At 42.2% G+C, this 21,655-nt stretch overlaps 1 protein-coding gene across 1 annotated transcript in view; it reads right to left on the bottom strand.

The window, feature by feature from the left end:
- fbn3 (fibrillin 3) overlaps positions 1 to 21,655 on the bottom strand; it is a 61,981-nt gene that overhangs the window by 24,384 nt on the left and 15,942 nt on the right. Inside the window, exons 5-9 of the mRNA XM_085774388.1 lie at positions 18,849 to 18,944; positions 18,370 to 18,465; positions 9,557 to 9,754; positions 6,528 to 6,653; positions 2,383 to 2,508 (exon numbers count right to left, since the gene is read on the bottom strand). Coding sequence (XP_085630514.1) covers positions 2,383 to 2,508; positions 6,528 to 6,653; positions 9,557 to 9,754; positions 18,370 to 18,465; positions 18,849 to 18,944 — 642 coding nt within the window. The remainder of the gene's footprint in view (positions 1 to 2,382; positions 2,509 to 6,527; positions 6,654 to 9,556; positions 9,755 to 18,369; positions 18,466 to 18,848; positions 18,945 to 21,655) is intronic.

Raw genomic sequence — 21,655 nt, 5'->3', positions numbered from 1 at the left:
AGGGCATTAGGCTCTGATTACTGTCAGCCCCCCCCAACAGCTCCCACTGGTCTACTTCACCAACCACAGCACTGTACATCCCACAAAACACAGGGGGGAGTACAGCTTCCATCTGCAACAGAGCGTACATCCTACAAAATCTATATTAATATTCACATAAACTCTGAACACAAAATGAAAATGCAAACAGATCACACAGTGTGGGGAAGTTTCATCAAAAGGTGTCAGTATGAGAGAGGCAGATTTGATCATTTCTCTTTTTTCAAACAGGGACTTTTGTGTGTAATAGTGTGATCATTTGTCTGGAATATGACCCGACCCGGTCTAGTCTGGTTTTGTTTGGGTTCACTTATCTCGTCCTCTGTCTCCTTCCAATCTGGTCCATTTTGGAAGGGGGACGGAGACAGAGGAAGGATATATGGAGGTTGTGTCTGGCACCTGTTTTATTTGCTCTCTCTTTTTCTTTTTCCCCTCGGCAGACTGCAGAAGAGCAACTGGAAACCACAACTAAAGGAAGCGAGGTGCAGGATCCAGATGGGCGAAAAAAGGAGTTTAAAAAAAAAAAAGAAAAAAAAAGGAGAGTGGGGATGCAAGAGGAAATGGTAAGATAGATAAGGAGGACGAGAGTGCGAGAAAGTGTCAGTTTTGTAGATAAACAGTTCAAAAAGAAACAAGAAAAGAAAAACAACAGCCCGGGGAGACGGAACAAGAGCAGAGATCCAATCGGAGATAGAAACATGCACGGTTCCAGAGTAAACAGATTTCACTGTTAATCACTGAGCTGTTAGCTGTAGGAATGTGCTTTGGTGTGATCTGTGCTCTCTGCAGGGGAAATATAGAGTGAGACAGTGAGAAATACAGCAAGAGAATGATATATTACTTGAGCAAAAAGAAGAAGAAGAGGTAAAGGGATGGCAGTGGAAAGGGAGAAAAAAAAAGAAAAATGTGGACACGCATAAAGACAGACAGATGGAAGACTTAGGGTTATAGTGATTGGAAGACTACTTCAATGTGCTCTTCTCTTTCTTCAACACAGGCGCACCAGGCTGCCAGATCGCACTTTCCTCTTGATGATCCTGAATATCTTTCACTCCTCTCTCCAACGCTCCACCTATTTGTTTAGGAAAACACAATCCAGACCACTGGAGTAGTTCTCAGCATCTCTAATCTAGTTCCTCGTCTCCTTTCATATGTTGTCTGGCTTGTATATATTTACTCTTTGTTTACTGTACTTCTTACTTCTTCTTTTGCATTTCCCCTCTCATTACTCTTTGCATTCCCATGCCCTTTTCTTGCCCTTGTCCAGTGCCTACATGTACATGTGTGTATGTGCACTTTACTGTAGGGGTTATTTTTCATGATTTGGGCTGAGTTCCAATTAGGAAAAATCTTCATAGTTCTGCACATAATAATAGCGTGATTCCTACTTTGTGGCTTGTGGAGGTATTTTTCATTTTATCCTGATCTATTTAAAAAAAAAGGATGGCCAATTTCTTCAACCATATACCCACAGGATGAACTAGATCTCCACCTGCCAACAAGGCCTTATCAAACACATGTACTGTATCTGCTGTCACTGATGGCTAAATACCTGCTGTCGTTATATGGGAGCAAATCCCTATAGTTGTTCCAGTTAGTTGGGTTTTAAACAACAGCATATGCCTGTTACCTTTCAGAGTAGAAAGCTTCAGGCAAACTCTCACAATACCTGTGAGATCAGCCTCCGCCCAGTTGTGCATGACTGAGCACTGGGGAAATGGGAAATGGGAATTTAAATATTCTCCGCCCATTTCGCCTTGCACTTTTTTCCAAAACAAAAACAGAGACGCTCATTATTTTCTGCAGACGGTGGGGAACGATTCACATTAAACCTAGAAAATAACATGCAAGGGGAATAAAATGTATAATGAAAGATCAAGCTTAGGGGAAACATGTATTTTCACTGGAGGCGATAGGGTGAAGCAGAAACACCCTGAGCTGTCCTTTTTGGTTCCAAATCTTGAAATAATATATTAACACCTGGTTGTGTTTCACTGTGGCTGCCATGAGGGTTGTGGATTTCAGGAATACATTAACACCTGGTAGTGTTTCACAGGACATGTCAGTTAGGTATGTGTGTCAGTGTGTGTAAGAATGAGTCAGAGGGGCACTAACATTAGAGTAGGTTAGTGTTGTCAAGGCCAAGTATTGCGTGCAAGTGTGTTTGTCTGTACATGGTGACCACAGGTCCTCGGGCCAGCTTGACTCATCAGAACTCCATTCACAGGAAGTAGGTGATGCAGGGAGGGAAGTTACCGGCCAGATGTGAAGCTAGCCGGGGGGTGAGGGTATGCACAAATGAGAGAGAGATGGAGATGTGCTGGTAATGTGTGTGGGACTCACCCACACATCTGGAGCCATCTGTGCTGGAGACGTAGCCTCGCGGACAGGTGCAGACGTAGCTACCAGCCGTGTTGGTGCATTCTCCTCCATCACACACGCCGGGGATGGTGCTGCATTCGTCAATATCTGAAACGCACACAGTCGTATCAAAAAATACTCCTCATCGCGACATCACAGAACACATCTGTCAAGTCTGCGCTTGACGCCAGCTTTAAAAATTCTTCTAAAAGTGTCTTTGTTTGAAGAGATGCAGTAGCACGCTGCAGTAAAACTTTATTGCACTGGAGCAACAATTTCTCCCTTTGGGAAAATTAAACAAAACCAAATGGATCCGCAGTCTACCAAACTGAAACTACTTCACTTCTGATGTACTCTGCTCAGGCTAAGCCTCAGCTTGTGAGCCGTGACATGTAAATGACAGGAAAAGTCTGATATAGTAAACTGTAAAGCTCGGTGAGGGAAGAAAAGCATCAGCACTGTCCAATATATCATCCTCACTAGAGCAACTGACGCATACCATAACCTCCGATCTACAAACTTAAAATCACCTGACCTGAGATAAATATGCCATGGTTTGACTAAGAAATGTCTACAACATGTGACAGCACCTGGGCACGCTACTTGGCAGAGCCCACCACGGCGTGGTACACATTATCACGGCATTAAGTTGTGTTATTCAGGGAGAGGGGGCCTCATTGCTCCATGACGGGGGGAACCCAAAGTGAAGTTCCAGAAGGTATTGGGTTTTTATGATGTGTCACGCTTATTTATACGCATACATAATTGCTGCACCACTGCGGGACATAATTACGGAATAAGTGCAGACTCGGTGCATGTGGTACTGTGTGTGTGTGTGTGTGTGTGTGTGTGTGTATATATATATGTGTGTGTGTGTCCCTTCACGATCAGTTGGAAAAGGCAAGGGTGTGTTAGTGTTGGTTTTTCTAAGAGTAAAGAGGGTGTAAGTTATATCCATGCATGTCATTCTGCGTGTGTCTGCGTCTCGGTGTTGATGTGTGTAGTAACGCCTAGTAATGCCTGGGAAGCTAAGAGGCCGTTCTTCCCCTGCTGACTCCTGTCTGACAGCTGTGGCAGAGGGCCTAGGTGAGGCTGTAAAAGCCCAGCCAAATAAACCCTGTGTCAGCAGCGACAACAGCACGCCAGACATTACACTCCACACAGACATGGCGCTGTGGGGCTCTGACTGTGTGTATGAAAGGAAATGTGTGTCACCTGAATAAATGTCTGTGACGCAGCCACCAAATATGCAACGTGCGCACACATCTTTAACACTCATCAATATATTTCGAAAAAAAGGACAAGAAAAAAACATAAGATAATGCATGTGTGTGAGACTGTCTGTGAATATATTTGCACAGTGCGAGTGCGTGAGAATCCACGAGTGGTCGGAGCAACAGGGAGGTCTGTGTGTGTAATGAGAAAGTCTCCCAGATGCTGTAAGTGTTTCTTTGTTCAATGCTAACAGCTGGTTTTCAGCCAAAGGACTGTATTTATGGAAGGAAAATGGAAGGAGAAGCACAAAAAGCAGAAAGAGACGGAGGAGGGGAGGGGCACAGTTAAGCACAGTCTGAACTAAAAGCCAGCCATAAAACCAAAGGCCTTGTTGTGCCCAAAAACAATCAGACACCAAGGATATCTTAACTGCAGTTTATCTTAACTACTCCAAAAGCTCACTAATTTCACTATGAAAGCTCTGAGTGAGGCTGTTTGTGCTTTAGCTAGAAGGGCATTTCAATAAAAGCCTTCCCCATAGGACTTGTGCTGATTGTTTGCGAGATTTCACTAAACACAGGCTTCCTGTAGATGACTTAAGATACACGTCACAACTGCTCTATTGTTTTTACGAGCTTTACAAACACTGAACTCTTTCTCTTCTCACTCTGCATGGGTCAGATGACTCAACAGTGCTACGAATCCTAACAACAACAAACCAGCACCAGAGCTGAAATTAAATGTCACGCTTTCTAAGAAAATATGGCTATCAATGCAAAGGATTCCCATCACGGTGAAGAAATGCAAAACAAATAAAAGTGGTTTTCCAATCATAGGTCCCATTGTTAGCTCAGCTACAATTCCTGGCCATATATGAGCCTTTTTATTATTGTAAAAATGAAATTCTTTGTTACACCAAATCATTAATGTATGTTGATACTTAAATAATAATAAATATTTAATTGCGTTAATTACCATCATATTCAACATCTGACTTGGAGAAGTTATACGTGGCAGCTCCATGTTTCAGCTTCAGAGTCTTGTTTTATGCTGACAAGACACTGTATATAGTAACTAACAATTATTAACTAATAATTATACTTTGCCTGAATAGCACCTTTCATGTAAGAAATGTCAAGGTGTTTTATAACAAAGAATTGGCATTGGTGTAAAATGAAAAACAGTAAAAACATTAATGTAAAAATCGAGTCATAAATTATTGAAATTAAATAAGTAAATTCCCAGAAAGCACATCAATCACTATACAAAGCATTTACTAGAAGTGCTTGGCAGTTATTACATGCAGAGCATGGAGAGAGGCTGAGTTGTGAGCTTTTAAAAACACTTAGTGAACTGGCCTCTCTGATACCTGTGGGTAGTGTGTCATAGCTTCGGGTTGTGATCAACAAAGGCTGCTAAAGGGGCACAAAGAGGCAGAGTGTGTGGAAATTTCTCCCTCTAATTCATCTATCATCACCTTATCATTAGTAGAGCATTTTGCTGAATGAAGCAAAGTAATATAATTAGAGATATTTGGTGACCAAGGAGGGGGAGAAGGTTTCAGGTCTTATCTCTAACCTTGGGAAAGTTCTGTGTTTCCAGCTTGTCTCATTGTGTCCTTGACTGGTGTGTAGTATAACTGTTCAGCTCTCTCTGTACTGTATGACACCAGCTGGGATGGGGCTACAACATCCACACACAGGATCTCTATTAGCAGCGTCCAGCATCTCTGGAAGCGCTCACTCTGTCTTTACAGTGAGTCCTGAAGTGAGGTGGCTTTCACCCATAAACCACAACTGAGAGTGGGAGTCTTAGTCAGCCTCTACATTTCCTCCTTTATTCATTAGGACATTAATCATTCCTTGTGTGTGTTGCAATAATTGCTTCTCATGAATCTGAAGGTGGAGACACCAGTTTCCAGCAAATAACATTTGTATTTTATTATTATTATCATTTGGTGCAGCTCTACATGTTCATAGAAGGAGAATGTAGGTGATGATTCATGTGCTGACATACTGCAATGCCAGTGCAACAGTTTAGGAGCTCTTTCTGCAATCCTCCCTGAGGACTAACAACACAACGGTTTCAGTCCAACAGTCACAAACCCTGCCTAGCTAACTATCAGACTGTTTAGCCTGAACATTGCTTAAATTCCATCCAATCAACACATTGTAATGTGAGTCCACTCTGCTATGTGCGTGTGGTTTCATGTATAGGTGTGCATTTATGTGCACATGTCAAGAACCATTTAAAACTCCTAACAAGTCGTCACTTTTTAAAAGCCTTCAGAGATTTGTCAACTGATCCGAGCAAACCCATGGTTATCATAAAAGTGCACACCCCGTGGCTGTCTGAGCATTAACTCAACAAAATCTAATTCAACTTTCAATCACTACTTTAAAATTGGCAATGAGTTAACATCCACAGATTATCTGCACTCATGTAAGTGTATTATCTTTTGCAATAACTACTTTGTCGTATCAAATCAAAATCATTGTGTCACTTCATAATGTAGCTTTCAAGTGCTAATATCTGCTCGTTTTACTTTGTTCATATCAACTAACTGAGATGTTTTGTCGCCAATGGTGAGGCATGAACATCTCTTTATCATCAATGTTGACATTAAATGGTGATTCAGAAACAATAATTGGGCCCTAAGGAACATGTGTTATCAGTTGTATTCACAACTTTTTTCTTTGCTATAAGAACATAAAAGATTGGCTTCAGATCTAAAGCTCAGACACCTGAGTACAACATAATCATATTAATAATAATATTTACCATAATGCATGCTTGTGTGTAGCTGTCTCTCTGCCTTTAAATCTGGTGACACCTTTGCTCCTCATTAGGGATGTTTCTCGCTGATTTGTTGGACATTTCTCAGTGTTAAATCCTTTTTATATCAGACTCACCTTCACATTTGTGGCTCGTTTCACTCTGACGGTGACCGGCAGGACATTTGCATTCGTAAGATCCCACGGTGTTGATGCAGTTTCCTCCAGCACACAGACCTGGGACTGCCTGACACTCGTCCACATCTAAGAGACAGAGGGAGGAAACACAGGAGTCGGTCATTATAGACTAAAGCAGATAAGCAGATGTGGTAAGATGCAGCATTGCATTCTTTGTAATACACCAATAACTAAACTCAAACTGCAGTATTATATCAGTCAAGCACATTTAGAGTATGTTTCTAGCACATTTTCCCTTTCCTTAACACTTTTCTTCATCCTCCTTGGCATTTTTTTGCAAAGAGAATGAAGTAAAAATGAAAATTAACTTGGCGCCAGCTGTGATGTGAAAACCTCTAAGTCTCCAGAAAGACCCACTTTCATTCTTGTTTGAACAGGAAATGACTTTTTAAATGTATGTTTTTCCCAGCATTCAATGTGAGTCACTTTTACCAGTATTGGGAATATGTCAGTGGGCGGGTTCCTGTAAAATTCAGTACCCTGGGACACACACACACACACACACACACACCGCTGGGTTTCACCTCAGCATCAGTCAGTAAGTAGGATCCAGGCATTGTGAATTTCCAAGCTATGCTCTAAAAAAAAAAAAATTCCTGAACGTATTTACACACCTGTGTGCTTAAGCGCACACACACACACAGACATTTATCATCTGAATACATTTAATCTCTAATCCTTTTACCAAAGAAAGACTGAAAATACTGTCTAATGTTGAGGAACTCTGGATGCCAAAGACTGAGAGAGAGAGAGAAAGAAAAAGAAAAAGAAAAAGAAAGCAACTACTGGCCAACATCCTGATGTGGAGCCTGGAGTGCAATCCTTACATTTGGATTCATGGTCATGTGTTCTTTGTACTGCTGCCAGCAAGACATTGCTCCAGGCTCTTTGGCGATTAGGTGTCTTTAGTGTGCATGCGTGTGTGTGTGAGAGCGAGAGAGAGGAGAGAAGACAGAAACAGAGATTCAGAGGGAGAAGGAAGCACAAGCAGACAGTGAAAAAGAGAGGAGGTATGTGAGTCACTGAGAGATGAGTGATCTCTGGTCTCTCACACTGGCATACTTCTAACATATGAGCAGCCTGGCAGCCACATCCAAAGGAAAGGAAGTTGTGGACCTAAATACAAACCAGTTAGTGATCCCAGATGTATTACTTTTTTTTTTCTTCTTTTTTTTTTGATTTTCCCTCATAAATAATGTATTCAGACTTAACCGTATAGCTGGGTGGATCATAGTATTATAGAAAACTGTGTTACATTCCCTTTGATTTGCCTTAACAGATATATCTACTTCCTTGGTATGTTTACATCAACAATTGATGCAGTTTATTTTACAGCTTCAAGCTTTTGGACCTGATTATTACAATATACAAAGGTACGTATAAGGAATGAAATGAAAGTTTCTCCAAACAAAAGTTGAGAACAAACTTTACATATGTGACAATTAAATCTGTCCTTATTGTCATTAGTTGTGATACCGCTGAAGGGTGGTGATGTACTAGCATCAAATATTCTTCTCTGTGGCAGCTTCAGCTGCATATCAACCACCCCAGCCTGCCTATAGGGCGCTGCTGGGTGTGTCCGAGGAAGAATACATGGATGGAGGCAACAAAGAGCCTGACTGGGCTCATTAAACAAGGGACATGACCTCCACATGTGTCATATGTTGATGCAGTCTTATTGCTTAGTCTGGTCGGGACTATAGGTTATTAGAGAGGTATGCAGACAGAGTCCGACCTGGTCTGACGGGGCTCTGGGACACCAACAGGACAAATGTTGATAAAAAAGGTGATTCTCAGTTCATATTTGCCTCATTCTTTTAGCCTGAATTGCTTCATTATATTATGTCTATTCTGAATCTGTTTAAGTGTAGTTCAGTATGACGAATATTGTGAGTGAATACTGTGTCTAATATACTGCAGATGGTTTACAGGGGCATGCCAGCAATTTAGAATTACATTTCTACAAAGTTAGAACACTTGGAACTAAAAAAAATACAAAAAGAATGGTCAAAATCAATTCAGCAGATATATCCTAATTTGAGGAAAGTCCCATAAATAGTGGACAGTACTCTCCACATATTTTTTTTCTGGGCAAATTGAATCGTAGGCAACTGGACTTGTATTTGTCTGGGAAGACGTTTCTGATGAAGCCCCTTGGATAAGAGGTGAAACGTCTTCCCAGACAAATACAAGTCCAGTTGCCTACGATTCAATTTGCCCAGAAAAGAATGATGACCTGGATGAATGAGAATATCTATAGACATCTCCACATATTGTAACTCAATTAAAAACCTCAATAGCATAACTCTTTCAATAGAACATCTAAAATGCCTACTTTTTTGTAACGCAAGCTTTGTGTTTACAGTTAAGGGTTTCCAAGTCAAGACCAAGATTACAAGTAATTTTCGACTTGACAACGTTCCTCCAGAACCACAGGGGGCATTACGCAACTGTCTATATACCAGTCCTAGCAGACTAGTAAAGCAACTTTGACATGTAACAGGTACCAGAGTGCCCTTTAAACACAAATAACTTCTGGAAGCTGTATTAGCCCTATTCCACTATAATTGTCATATTATTAAATGATAAAATCTGCTGTGTATGCAGTTTACAGAGGATGATGATAAACTCATATTTTGTAAATGACTTGTGAACAAATAAACGTAGCACAGGGTGACGCATAATTACTGGAACGCCTAAACATGTTAAGTGTTTTGGCAGTAGATAAAGATGCAATGATACAGCCTCTTCTGCAGAAGACGTCTACAGGAAATACAAGCTTGTATCCGGACTACTGTGTACATGTAAACACCTCTCTGTGATGTTAACACAGGTCTGAGGATGTTATGGGTGGGAAATGCAGCTGAGATGATGATGGATAAAGTAATGGTTACGGTATTTATTGTGGCTGTGTATGTGTGTTTGACTGCATGACCAGGTGTGAGCGCTAAAAGGAGAGAGAGTCTGACCTTGGCAGGCTCCCGTGCGGATGTTAGGGATGAAGCCTCGTCTGCAGGGGTGCGGCTGGGCGGGGCACTGCTCACAGGGGTGGCCCCACGCTCGGCCAATGGTCGCGCAGCAGAGGGTTTTGGTGCAGACAATACCACTGAGCTGTCCCTGACACATCTGGTTGTTCACCTGGGTGAAACATGGTCCAGTCCGGTAGTCTGTGGAAGGAGAAAGAAATTCATTCTTTGTTAGTCAGTGACTGATTGAATATTTGAAAGATTAAACAATAAAGCTGCAATTCATCTGGTGCAGCGTTAAATGAAACCAGATTAAGCACATAGATGAGAAATGACTCCTTCTGGGCAAAAGCATATTTCCTGTAAGATCTAACTATCTCACTGCTGAGTGATTTTTTTTCTGTTTTAATTTTACTGGAGGAATGGATGTAAAAAAAAAAAAAAAAACTGGCGCTGCATTACAGGATAATTTTGAGGGATGACTCAGAGGACCTCTGAACGCATCCTTCTCGTTAAATTGTTTCAAGTGTTTAGTCTTTGGATCGACGATCGGCCTACAAAGGGGAGCATTTCCAAGTAGTAGGTTTTACCAGGACTTAAGAAGAACAATATGAGAGTTGGTAGCAGCGTAACGGATCACGTCAGAGCACGGGATCGCCGGCATTAACCTATTAAACCTGCTCAGATTAAACTGCAAAACACATCCACACATAAACAGGAACTTCGCAATAGGATTGGAATGACTGCTATGTATTTAGTCTCTGTGATAATAAGTAAACTGGAGAGACATACTGAATCACATTTCCCGACTTTAACTGGGAGTCAGCGGTGGGCTGAACAGAGCAGGTTTTTGTTTCCATCGATATGATAGTATACTCAGTTAATGATAGGGTGGTCGTCAATAACCCCGTGACAATGAACTGTGAAAAAAAGACTGAGTAAATACTCACACCACGTCAGAGAGAATTTTTGCATGCAAACAAATCATGTTAGAACAAAATGAGAACAATATGTCCCTGGCTTCAGCCATCACCTGGCCTCCTCGCTGCACTCCTGTTTGCCAGCAAAACCGTGGCATAATCTTGTTAAATGCACTTCACAAATCAGACACAATGACCTCATGCTGAAACCATCTCAGCAATACAATGTTTGTCCTTTCAATCACATATAGCCTAATGATGGCTTCCCTTGTGGGAGAAACCCTTATTAAGTTCTCTGCAGTGGCGCCAAACTTAATATAGCTTTCATTAAAAAAAAAAAAAAGTAGATTGTTAGATTGTCTCAGGAAGATGAAAGACAAAAGACATGGTCGGCTAGCCAAGGCATTGACAGCGAGATGTGGAGAAGGAGAGCGGCCTGTTCAGCTCTGAAGGACAGGATGAGATGGAAAGATATGAATCAGTGGTGGTGTCTGGTGGGAGTCCTTCTCTAGACTTATTGCCCTTATTGGTTCCTTGTGCTACATGAAAGAGGATCATGGAGTATGGGGCAAAGAGCTGGAGACGCAGAAACAAAAACAAAAAGGCAGAGAGAGGGGAAAGTAAAGTAGGTCAAACTGAGCATGCAGGTTGGAGCCACAGCAGTGCTCCCTCTGAGCCATCTGTCTTTATTTCTCTTTGCCCACTTTAGGTCTTCCTGTCTGTCTGTCTTTTACTCTCTGCTTGCCTGCCTATCAGCCACTGTTTGAACTTCCATCATCACGTCACATGGCCTAGTTATCACAGTGGAGAAGCAGACCTTTGTGCTGCGCTCTAATACCTGTGCACAAATACACAAAGAAATTTTGATTTAATTTACATGCTTTCAGAGTGATGCTGAAAAAGAAAAGAAACAAACAATCTTTACATCTGTCTCTCAGTATTTTTGAACTACATTGCCTTGTTTGCGGCCAACACCCTGAAACCTATTTGCTCCCATGGAAGACATCAATCCTTAAAAGTTGGACACGAATACTTTCAGTTGGCTACACAGGCAGGTCTTGTTTGTTCATTGTTGTTATCAGTTGACAATAAGATAACAGATGTAGCGGTATTAAAAGTTGGTGTTATTATAATAGTGCTCTGGTGAAAACAATCTACGGTTCGACATGTTCTATGCAAATTAAGCAGAAAATATTTCAAATGAATAACAAAGAGGAGCAAAACAAAAATTAGCAGGAGAACAAAAGAACAAAAAGTGCTCGTGCTTCCAGCGCTCAGTCTTTGATTTTGAGAAAAAAAATACTCCCCTCCAGTAGACTGGACTCTCCCACACTGAGATCATCAAGCAACACCAGACAGCCGCACACAGCAGCCAAGTTCAGCAGTGTATGCATGTGCATGATGCCATTCTTATGCATTGTCAAACATTGCATCACTCACTACACACACACACATATATACACAGAAATGCACATGTATGTCTCTGTAGATACACACGCCTGAAGGAAAACACGACATCTGTCCGAGCTTTGGTCGAGCCAAACAAAAGATTGGAGCAGATTTCTTAAAAAGCACAAAATAACAAACTGTGAAGAAAAGCTGCCTGTCTGAGTGTTTCCCGATCAGTGTGTGCGCTCCATGTGTTCAGGCTTTTGTTTGTCTAGTGCATAAATTTGCAAGTGGGTTTAAAAAAAAAATCATTTCATGCACGTAGTCCTCAGTCCAGACTATGTTAACATACCTTTGAGCATGACAGTATGCACATCTGTATGTAATGCATGTAAATTTAGGGGACACATGCGATCATGGGCGCGGAAACATTAGGACAAGAGCACAATCCAGCATCCTGACCCAGTTCAGCTGACAACATTGGGAAGCAATTTTGTCTAATTAGTGTTCAAATTGCTTAATAGATCAAGAACATCCACCAGATCCTCTCATCTATCCCCTCTCCACTCCTTACTCCTAAATCCACTGCAGCACTAGCAGCCTCTGTCTCTCATCCAGATATCTCTGGTTTCATTCATAACCTCCAAGCTATGTAAAACATCCAGCAATGAATGAAGTCTGTTTCCTCCGATAATAAGAACTTGTCTACTTTGTGTTGAGACTTAATGGGGTCTCTTCAGCTTTATAAGGTCATGGTGCTTTTATTTTCTAAACATCACCACCCCAAATAAGACTTTACAAGAAACATTGCAATTTGTAATGCAGCTCACAGTTTGCTTAAAGCCGCCAATGCACTTACAACCTTTCACCTAGATCAGTCCACATAGATTAGTCAGCCATTCATTTCAGGCGATGTAAACGGGATCTAACCCTTCACATATGATGATGTTCTGTTTTCAAGCCAACCATATAAGAATCTGACGATGCAGAATGTGACTACTCATCAAAGCATACTGCTAGATGCTCTGATGAGAGCTGGATTATGGGAAAGATAAAATACTGTAAAAGCTATAGTGAGAAAATATTTAATCCTGTCCGGAACGTAAAGCCCTCTGGTAAAATGTTTTTCCCATCAGCCCTATCCAGCTGTGGGATCGGAGAGATGGGACAGGGCACTGACCTGACCACTAGGAGGAAAGGGGGAATGGTTTCGAGAGAAGAGGAAAAAGCCCATTTTGGACTCATTAATAACTGCTGAAGTATTTAGAAAACTCCCAGGAGGCGTGGAGGTCTGGGAAGATAAGAAACTTGAAATATGAGTTGATTACATGAAAATGAAGCCATTATCATTTATGCATACTTTCCTCTGACAAGAGGTCAACAAGTTAAATTAATAAAGAGAAGATATATCTGCACACACAAGCCTCTGTGTGTATGTGTGTTCATGTCTGGTTGCTGTGCGCAGACTGAGCACATGTCTGGCGGGTCTTGTGGAATTTCTGATTGCATTGTGCTGTTTGTGTCCGTGTGTCCTTCTGCTGATGTGGATATAAATAAATGATTCAAATGTGTGGGTCTGTTTGTTTGCATGTCTGTGTATATGTGTGCATGTGCGTGTGTGTGTGTGTGGTTGGGAGGTATCGTAGCAGTCCCTGTTGGTCTTATCAGCGCCATTACAAACAGGCTTGAAATCTCTCTTTTCCTTTGGACCTAATCACTCCTCAAGGAGTCTGTTCCTTTCATTTCTTCCTCACCAAAAGCAGCCAAACGTGACGAAATGTGTAACGCAGCACAAATACACACACACACACACACACACACACACACACACACACACACACACACACACACTTGCAAGGGCCAATAACTGTGGGAGAATGGCAATGGTTGAGATAAGGGCCTCTGCAATCTACCCAGATCTGAAACATCGAGCTAAGTGCTGTGTGTGAAGTTTACTACAGTAAACACACGAGTCATGACTATGAGGAAACAACCACATACAGTTGTTTCAATATGTACCAGGTATTCTTAATACACTAATTCTGAATATCCACACTTGAAATTGTGATGTCATGTGTTGGGGCATCAAGTTGTGGATCCAGAAGTTCCTCTGTCATTGTTTCTATGCCTCGCCCATTGTACTGTCAAATCAATCTTGACTTCTACAGCTATTTTCGTCTGCTTTGGGAAACTTCCCAACACAATACTGTCCAGCAGTGGAACAATAATGCAGGCTCTATTGAATGCAGACATGGCCAGGCAAAAACACAGTCGGGGCAAGTGGGCTCCAAGCTCCATCAACAACTACCACTCATGGGACATGTTACTTATTCAGCGAAGGGAAAGTCTTTGTAGCGCTCTCTTAAGTGCAGTGAGAGTAAATCAGTCGATTTTTCATCAGGCCAGATCAAAGACCGCCTTCTAACTATCCCATGAGGCTAATCCAATGCTGATTTGAACAAACCACCAGACCCTCTAGATCTGCCCTAGTGAATAATTTACTTCACTTCTTGTTTATGAGATGGATCATCAAAATTTAGTGTCCCCATGAAAACAGGCATTAAGTGCAGCTTGTGAAATATGACATTCCTAATTACACGTAATACATATCATGGTGATTTAATTCAGAAACTATAATCATACACCATTTTATATGGGCATCATTGGACTCATTATATTTGAAGAGTCCAGTACGCACTCTGACTGGGTTTAAAAATACTCTCAGCCAGTTTTGATGACTCTCAGTTGACATTCACTTTTCTGTCCCTCAACAGAGTTCATTGTGTATCTTATATGGAAATACAAATATAGGATCTCTATTATAGGGCAACATCATTCATTAGAATATAATTTATAGACTTGCTGTAGATCAAATTTAGCAAGTCTCTGAACTGGCTGACTCTATCTAAACTGTCACTGGGGGATATTTTCCACAGGCTGACCTGTGCCTGGCCCCCGAATCCCACCCATCTACCAGCGCAGCCTTCCTTTCCAGCCATGTTCGGACCACTCTTATCCAGAGTCAATAGAACTGAAATAGCACGACTTCCTTCATTTCCAGCACCTCAGAATGCCCTTGACGTCATCACCTGCTAGGGGGCAAAATTACTCCTCTGCGATTAACGGTTTATTTGGTCTGGACGAGGCCGCAGGCTGGAATTGGAACTGACCACAGAGACTGTATCATGGGTCCACTGAGACCAACTGGACTGGGTTTATGAAGCAGAGCCAGTGCTCTGTGAACACACTTCGGCACCACTCCCTCTTACATGGCTATGCAATTGTGTGAAAACAAGCATTGATTTTAATGGTACCACAACAGAAAAAAATAATCAGAAGACTGTAAAAGTCATTAGGGATCCATCCTCACAGGGACACGAATGTCGGTACCAAATATCATGGCAATCCATCCAGTAGTGATTATAGTGGAGAGCTCAGCCAGGACAAAAATAGCTAATCAACCAAACAACTAACAGACAGATCATCAATGATACACAGCAATACACAGCTACCAAGAACAAGCATAGCTGTTTAATAACAACTGGCAACTCATGAGAGAGATGGTGGTAATTGTTTTTGATTTGAGGAGTGACTAACTCTAACTCTCATGCTAACCTTTTACTAAAATAAGCAGGCCTCGGGCACACATTAGCTGTTCACGCATAAATGTAAATGCACACATGCTCCAGACATGCAAGGGGTTTCCCATGACTTCATTCTGTGCACCCAGTTCACCCATACAGACTGACTTTCACTGCTTTCTCAGTTCATCAGCAGCCTTCTCACTGAATCACGCAGTAAATCCATTGACTCATGGCCTCACTTACACAAACTCTACAAACCACAATATGCAAGAGTCATAACTGCACCGCAGATTGCACCAGGGAGTCTCCAGTCTTTTTGAGCCAAACTCAATACTAAGAAAATTTACTAGTCGTTTATCAAAAGTAATTTGAGGTTTTGGGTGGAGTGGACTACTTACAAGTCAATTTTTTAAAAATCTGTTTACTAACCTGTTTCCTAAAGATGCTGTGAGAAGTAAAAGGAAAATAATATAATTGTCCCTGATTCAATTCAAAATATTTAGAGTTTACAGTACAGTTTTCATATCCAATGTTGGTGAAGCTGGAATCAGTTTTAATGTCACAAGGAGGATTCCTTAGAAATGATGCAGTTATCTTGACAAATGGGGCTCATTTGCTTTTTTCTCCCTAAAGGATATTTGGCACCAAAAACACACACACAAACACAGATTTGTCAGTGTTTCTCCTGTGACTACCTGCAGGTCTAGTGTTCTACCCTCTCCTCCAACACGGAGAGTGTTTGTACTTCCCCCAAAAGGCTTTGTGTACACAGCTGGGGAGTCCATTTTCATTTTCACCCTATCCCTACCTTCTTCCTCTCGCCTCCCTCCATCCCATCTCTCTCTCCTTCTCTCTCTCTCTCTCTCTCTCTCTGCCTCCCTACTTTGCTCCACTCCTCATCAGGAAACGTCCATGACCACTCCACAAAGAAAGTCTATTCTGTCGGTCCTGTGGGGATGGCGGGGAGAGGTGGGGGGCATTTATTGCCAGATGTCTTTAAAGCTGCCTGTGACAAACTCAACCCCCTAAATGTTGTACTTTCCAAGAAAACAAGACCCTGGAGTTTCATAGAGAAATATGATCAGGGGTGGAAAGTGAGAGGAAAGCTAAAAATGTACACAGAATATGTATACAGTAATGTTATTGAAAGTTATATGAAATGCTCACAAAGCCATTGTTACTAATGACGCCGGGGGACATTAAGTGAACTGCAGTCTCTATGCCGTTGCTCATGGTAGCATGTGTGCTTCTACTCCACACCATGTTGGCGGATGACGTAACTAAAGTAATATTACAGTTTAACTATAAACTATATTTGAGGCTGTAGACTGTATTTGACTCTCCAGTGTTGCCACAGCAATAACAGATACGTCTGGCTATGTGAGAGAGCGTGACTATCTTTGTGTTGTGAGGTAATGTCATACTCAGCTGATGTTGACCCTATATTTTTCCCCCGGCGACAGTCACATTCCTGTTTGGCCGGACAGGCTTCACCAGATAAAACTTTTTTTTTTGTCTTGTTTTTTGTGCTTATGTGGAGTTTTTGTTAACGTCTGTGTTGTGCTGGGATCCGGTTGTTTGTTGACAGTGGAGGACTCGTAGCATAAATGTCACATCCTTCAGATTTTCCTGGAAAATTTGGCCTGAGTCTTTTACACAGAAATCAGTCTATAACTGACCTCTGAGAAAGTCTGGGAAGGTCTCATTTTACACAATAGTCTGTTCACACATTGGCAATAAAATATGGTTTATACAATAAAGTCTTTCACATTCATCACATGTGGGACATTCAATTTTTAGATGAAGTTGAATTTATAGAAAAGAAAATAAGAGAACATGACAGACTAAAGATTTAACTGATGAAGATTAAAGTTGAGTGATTGGTATTTGTATAACACAGAGGGCACGTTTTTTTTACGCAAACACAAATACATACAATATATGAAAGAAGGAATGCGGAAGACAAGCTGACATCAATCAGGTGGGTAAAATTACAGGCCAAGAACTTTCCTCTGCCTCAGTTTAGGTAACAGCATGGGCGAGAAAGAAGGGGGAGAGGAGGGAGTTGGAGGGAGGGTGGAAGGTGAGGGCCAAGGAAAGGTGGGATTGGTAACCGAGAATATCTGAAGGTGTAAAAAAAAACTCCCTCCTTCTCTGAAAAGGTGAACTGAGGTGAGCTGCCACAGACTCAGACATATTTTCTTCTGCCATGGGACTGTACCACCTGCTTCCAACACCCTGCCATCGCTTCCCACCACACACATACCACAGGCTTCTGTTCAAAGCTCAGGAGACGAACACCCACTGTCTGTCTGAGCTAACCGTATGAGGTAATCCATGTTAGCAGAGCCTGTTCACTAAGAGGAGAAGTAATGAATTAACAGAGTATGTCTGGACTGATAGGAACAGCATGGCCAGATCAAAGACTTCCTGCTACGATATTTTCCTTAACACTCGTGTATGCGTGGGTAGGGACTGGAGTTTATCAATAAAAGACAGGGTCACAACATGGTCCACCACCCCTCCAATCTGGTTGCTTGGCATCCAATCAGATCCTGGCTTGCTTGACTTCCAAGCCGGACAAAGGCCATCTGTGTCACATTACACGCAGTAGAGTGTCATTTACTAGAAATGTATTGTTTTCATAGTCTAGACCATATGCTTAGAGGTGAAACAAAAAGAACCACTCCCAAAATGTTCATTATAATTTGTCAAATAACTGTGGTATGTACTGTATGAGAGGTCAGGGGTGAATCAGGAAGTTGTGTGCAAGACCAAAGGAACATCTAAAATAGACATTTCTGATAACTGTTGCCTTTTGTCCCAAAAAGGTGTGATCTCGCACCACCAGCAAACCTCCTGAGCAGACAGGAAGTGTGTGGAAAAGTACAGTATCAAGATAGAAACCGGGATGAGCTCTCACCTCTCTCGCACTGCGGACCAGTGAAACCGTAGACACAAGCACATCTGTTGGGCCCAATGCAGCGCCCACCGTTCTGGCAGCCGTTCTCACACACAGCTACAGGAGAGATGGGGAAAAAAACAGTGAATCATTGGGAATTCACAAACTTAGCACACTCCTGTCTCATTCTCTCTCTTTGACACACACAGAGGTTTTTCATTAAGGCTTAGGCAAATGACTTCATCTCAGAATTACCAACACATAAACACATGCTGCATTGTATATTTGTATTACAAACACATGAGGATCATTGATGAGATCAGATCTTTAGACAATAACATCTCTTCCCTTCATGTCTCACTGAAAACCTTTTGACCCAAAAAAGAGGCTAAGATTTCCAAAAGTAAAATGATAGCTTAATATTGTCCTAATGTGGGTGACACAGGAGTTCAGCCAACCCCACATTTACACCCATGCGTGCTGCAGTAGCTTTCACTCACGCTGTCCACAGTGGCTGCCTGTGTAGCCCTTGGTGCAGGAGCAAGAGTCCTCCGCGCAGCTGCCTCCATTCATACACCTGACGTTACAGGACTGAACTGTAGGAGACAAGAAAGAGAGAGGGGGAGAAATGATGATGGGGTGTGAAATAGGGAAGGGCACAAAATTAGAAGGAAAGACAAGAACAGACGCACTTTAAAAGACCTTCACGTCACCTGTTTTATCAAATAACAGAGGCTGCAGCAGCACCACTGGTTAAATAAGAAGAGGAGCTTTGAGAAGACTTTGTCCTTTTGTCATTCGGTCACTTATGCAACCTGCATTAGTGACCAAACGCTGGTGTTTAAGAAATTTCATTGTGTATCAAATGACTGACTGGTCACACCAGGTTTCTTCATTAAATTATTACTCTGTATAAAAGCACATTAAGAGCTGTTTCCAAACAAATGAACATTAAATAACTACGGTCACTTTAACACATTAAGAAGCTTTTTACACTTCAGCTGGGATTGCATAGCACTGGTGTTTCTTTGTCAGATTTAAATCAGCAGACGAGGCTAAAAGACCCCAGGCCACAAAACCAAAGCTAATCAAGCAGACTGGGGAAAGGCAATTAGTCGAGCCAGCTGTACGCTACAGTCAGTCAGTCAGTCATTCAGGAATTTGCTGAGATGAGAGGGAAACTGGGTAAGGGGGGTAATCCAAACATAGCAGGATGCACAGGGGAGAAAATCTAAGAAAAAGAAAGAGTGTAATTTTAAACAGTGGATAACCAGATCTGAAAGAGTGCAATGGTCTCAGCTATTATAACTAAGCTATTAATTATAAAACAGGACTTTCCCAGCTGGCAGACTTTGCCAGAGTGTGAGAGGGCCAATTTCCTGTTTGACAATCAGCTTTCTGCTGAGCCAGCTTTTCACAACACACAAGAGGAAAGACAACACCTACAGTGCTAAATGTTAGCTGACTGTATTCTCTGACTGTTTCCTTGCATCCTCCTTTCACTGTCCTCCAGGCTGGAGTGGATACTTTATTGTCCTTTACCCTGTGCTTTTATTTTTCTTCCTTTCTCCACTTTTCCTTATTCTCTTGGTTCCTTTCATGCTCTTCAGTCCATATCTTACTCGCAAGTTCAACATTAATTTCCTCCCTCTCCATCTGCCTGTTTGCGTCTCTCTTTCTCTCTCTATCATTTCTGGCATGCAGAGCTGTGCAGCAGAGGGGAAATGACTGAGCTTCCCCGTAGCTGAGTTTGTCTAATGAGACTTTCTGAGTTTGCACACTTGCCAACAGGAGGCATTTCAGCCACTATAATCCACCCACTTATTCTGACTGTACCCAAACACACTAAATACGACTTGTCTGAGTCACGGTGAGTGGATATGCTCTAAGGTAGCTTTTCATTGTGATCACACACGCCGCCTTACTGGCAGCTTACACAGCAGAGACTTCGGTTACATGAGTCAAAGCACGTATCTTGGATGTGGAGCCTGTGTTCCTGAGTTTCAGACTGTAAAATTCACAGAAATTGTCAACAAAGCTGTCATTTTTTTTTAACTCATTTAATGTATCGTAAGTCTAGAAGAAGTTCCAGTTAACTTTCTTTCTGCAACACTTGGCAGCCTGTATGTAAAGATTTGGCAGGACCTACTTTCAGTCTGGATTGCATCTCATAGCAACATGTGGTGATAAATTAAAGCAAATAGTTTGGTACTCTGGGGCAGGCTGGGTTTATAGGTTAGTGTACTAGTGTGCTGTCTTTTTCTCTTCTTCTCATCCGCTCTCATGGGAGCTCGGTCACGTCTTCTTCTCAGGTTTCAACCTCAGCTCTGTTCAAGACATGAGGTTGACGCTGTACACTCTTTTGACTCGCTTCTCTTCTCTCAGGCCAACAAAAGGAGCAGTGATGTGAAACATGAATAATGATTGCACTGAGTGATTTCAGTTTTCCCCGCTGTGGAACAAACCTTGGAGAAAACCAGACTCCCCCAAAGCTGAGGGCAACTTGGGTAAGCTCATCCATTTTTCAACAAGTTCCCCTCCCCACAAAAACGTATTTCTAAATAGGTCAAGGAAGTATGGAGAAAGAGTTTGGCTAAGGTTGATTGGCAAAGAGACATTGCAGAGCCTCTCTGCCCACTGAACTCTCTGCCCTCGGGAATCGAGGATGATGAGACAGGTGCTGGAAATATGGAGATATATTACAGTTCATGTCATATGTTTTCTATGTAACAGGAACTGGATGGGAGGAGGAGGAGGAGGAGGAGGAGCAGGAGGAGGAGGAAGCAAACAAGCACACATTTGGAGAAGGAAGAAGATGACCTCATTGGCAAACTTCGCCCCTTCCTCCCCCTCCTCATGGCACTCCATCCCCCGCAGGTGGAGGGAGATGGTTTGCCCCAATGACCTGTGCCTGGAAAGCTGCACGTGCAGAACAGCAGCATGGGGGGATGTGCATGTGTGTGTGTGTGTGTGTGTGTCTTCCAGGCTCCGAGCAAAAGGAGTTGGGTGTTGCTTTTGTAGCACCACAATGCACCTCTGTATTCTGGTAGTGTCGTCGGAGAGCTGCTCACATCTGGGTGTTTTTTACGAGAGACTGCGAAACACAGGAAGTCCAGGCTTGTGAGTTGAATGTGTGTGTGTATGGGTGCATGTGTGTGTCTGATGGAAAACTGAGGAGCTTTATAGCTGTGTTTTGTCCTGAATTAGACACTCACTCACACACACACACACACACACACACACACACACACACACACACACACACACACACACACACACACACACACACACACACACACACACACAC

The sequence above is a fragment of the Trachurus japonicus genome, chromosome 4 (assembly GCF_045865225.1).
Source record: "Trachurus japonicus isolate A0001 chromosome 4, Traja_1.0".
NCBI classification, from domain to species: Eukaryota; Metazoa; Chordata; class Actinopteri; order Carangiformes; family Carangidae; genus Trachurus; species Trachurus japonicus.
Note: the sequence above shows the minus strand (reverse complement) of the source record. Positions and strands in the feature narration are given on the sequence as shown.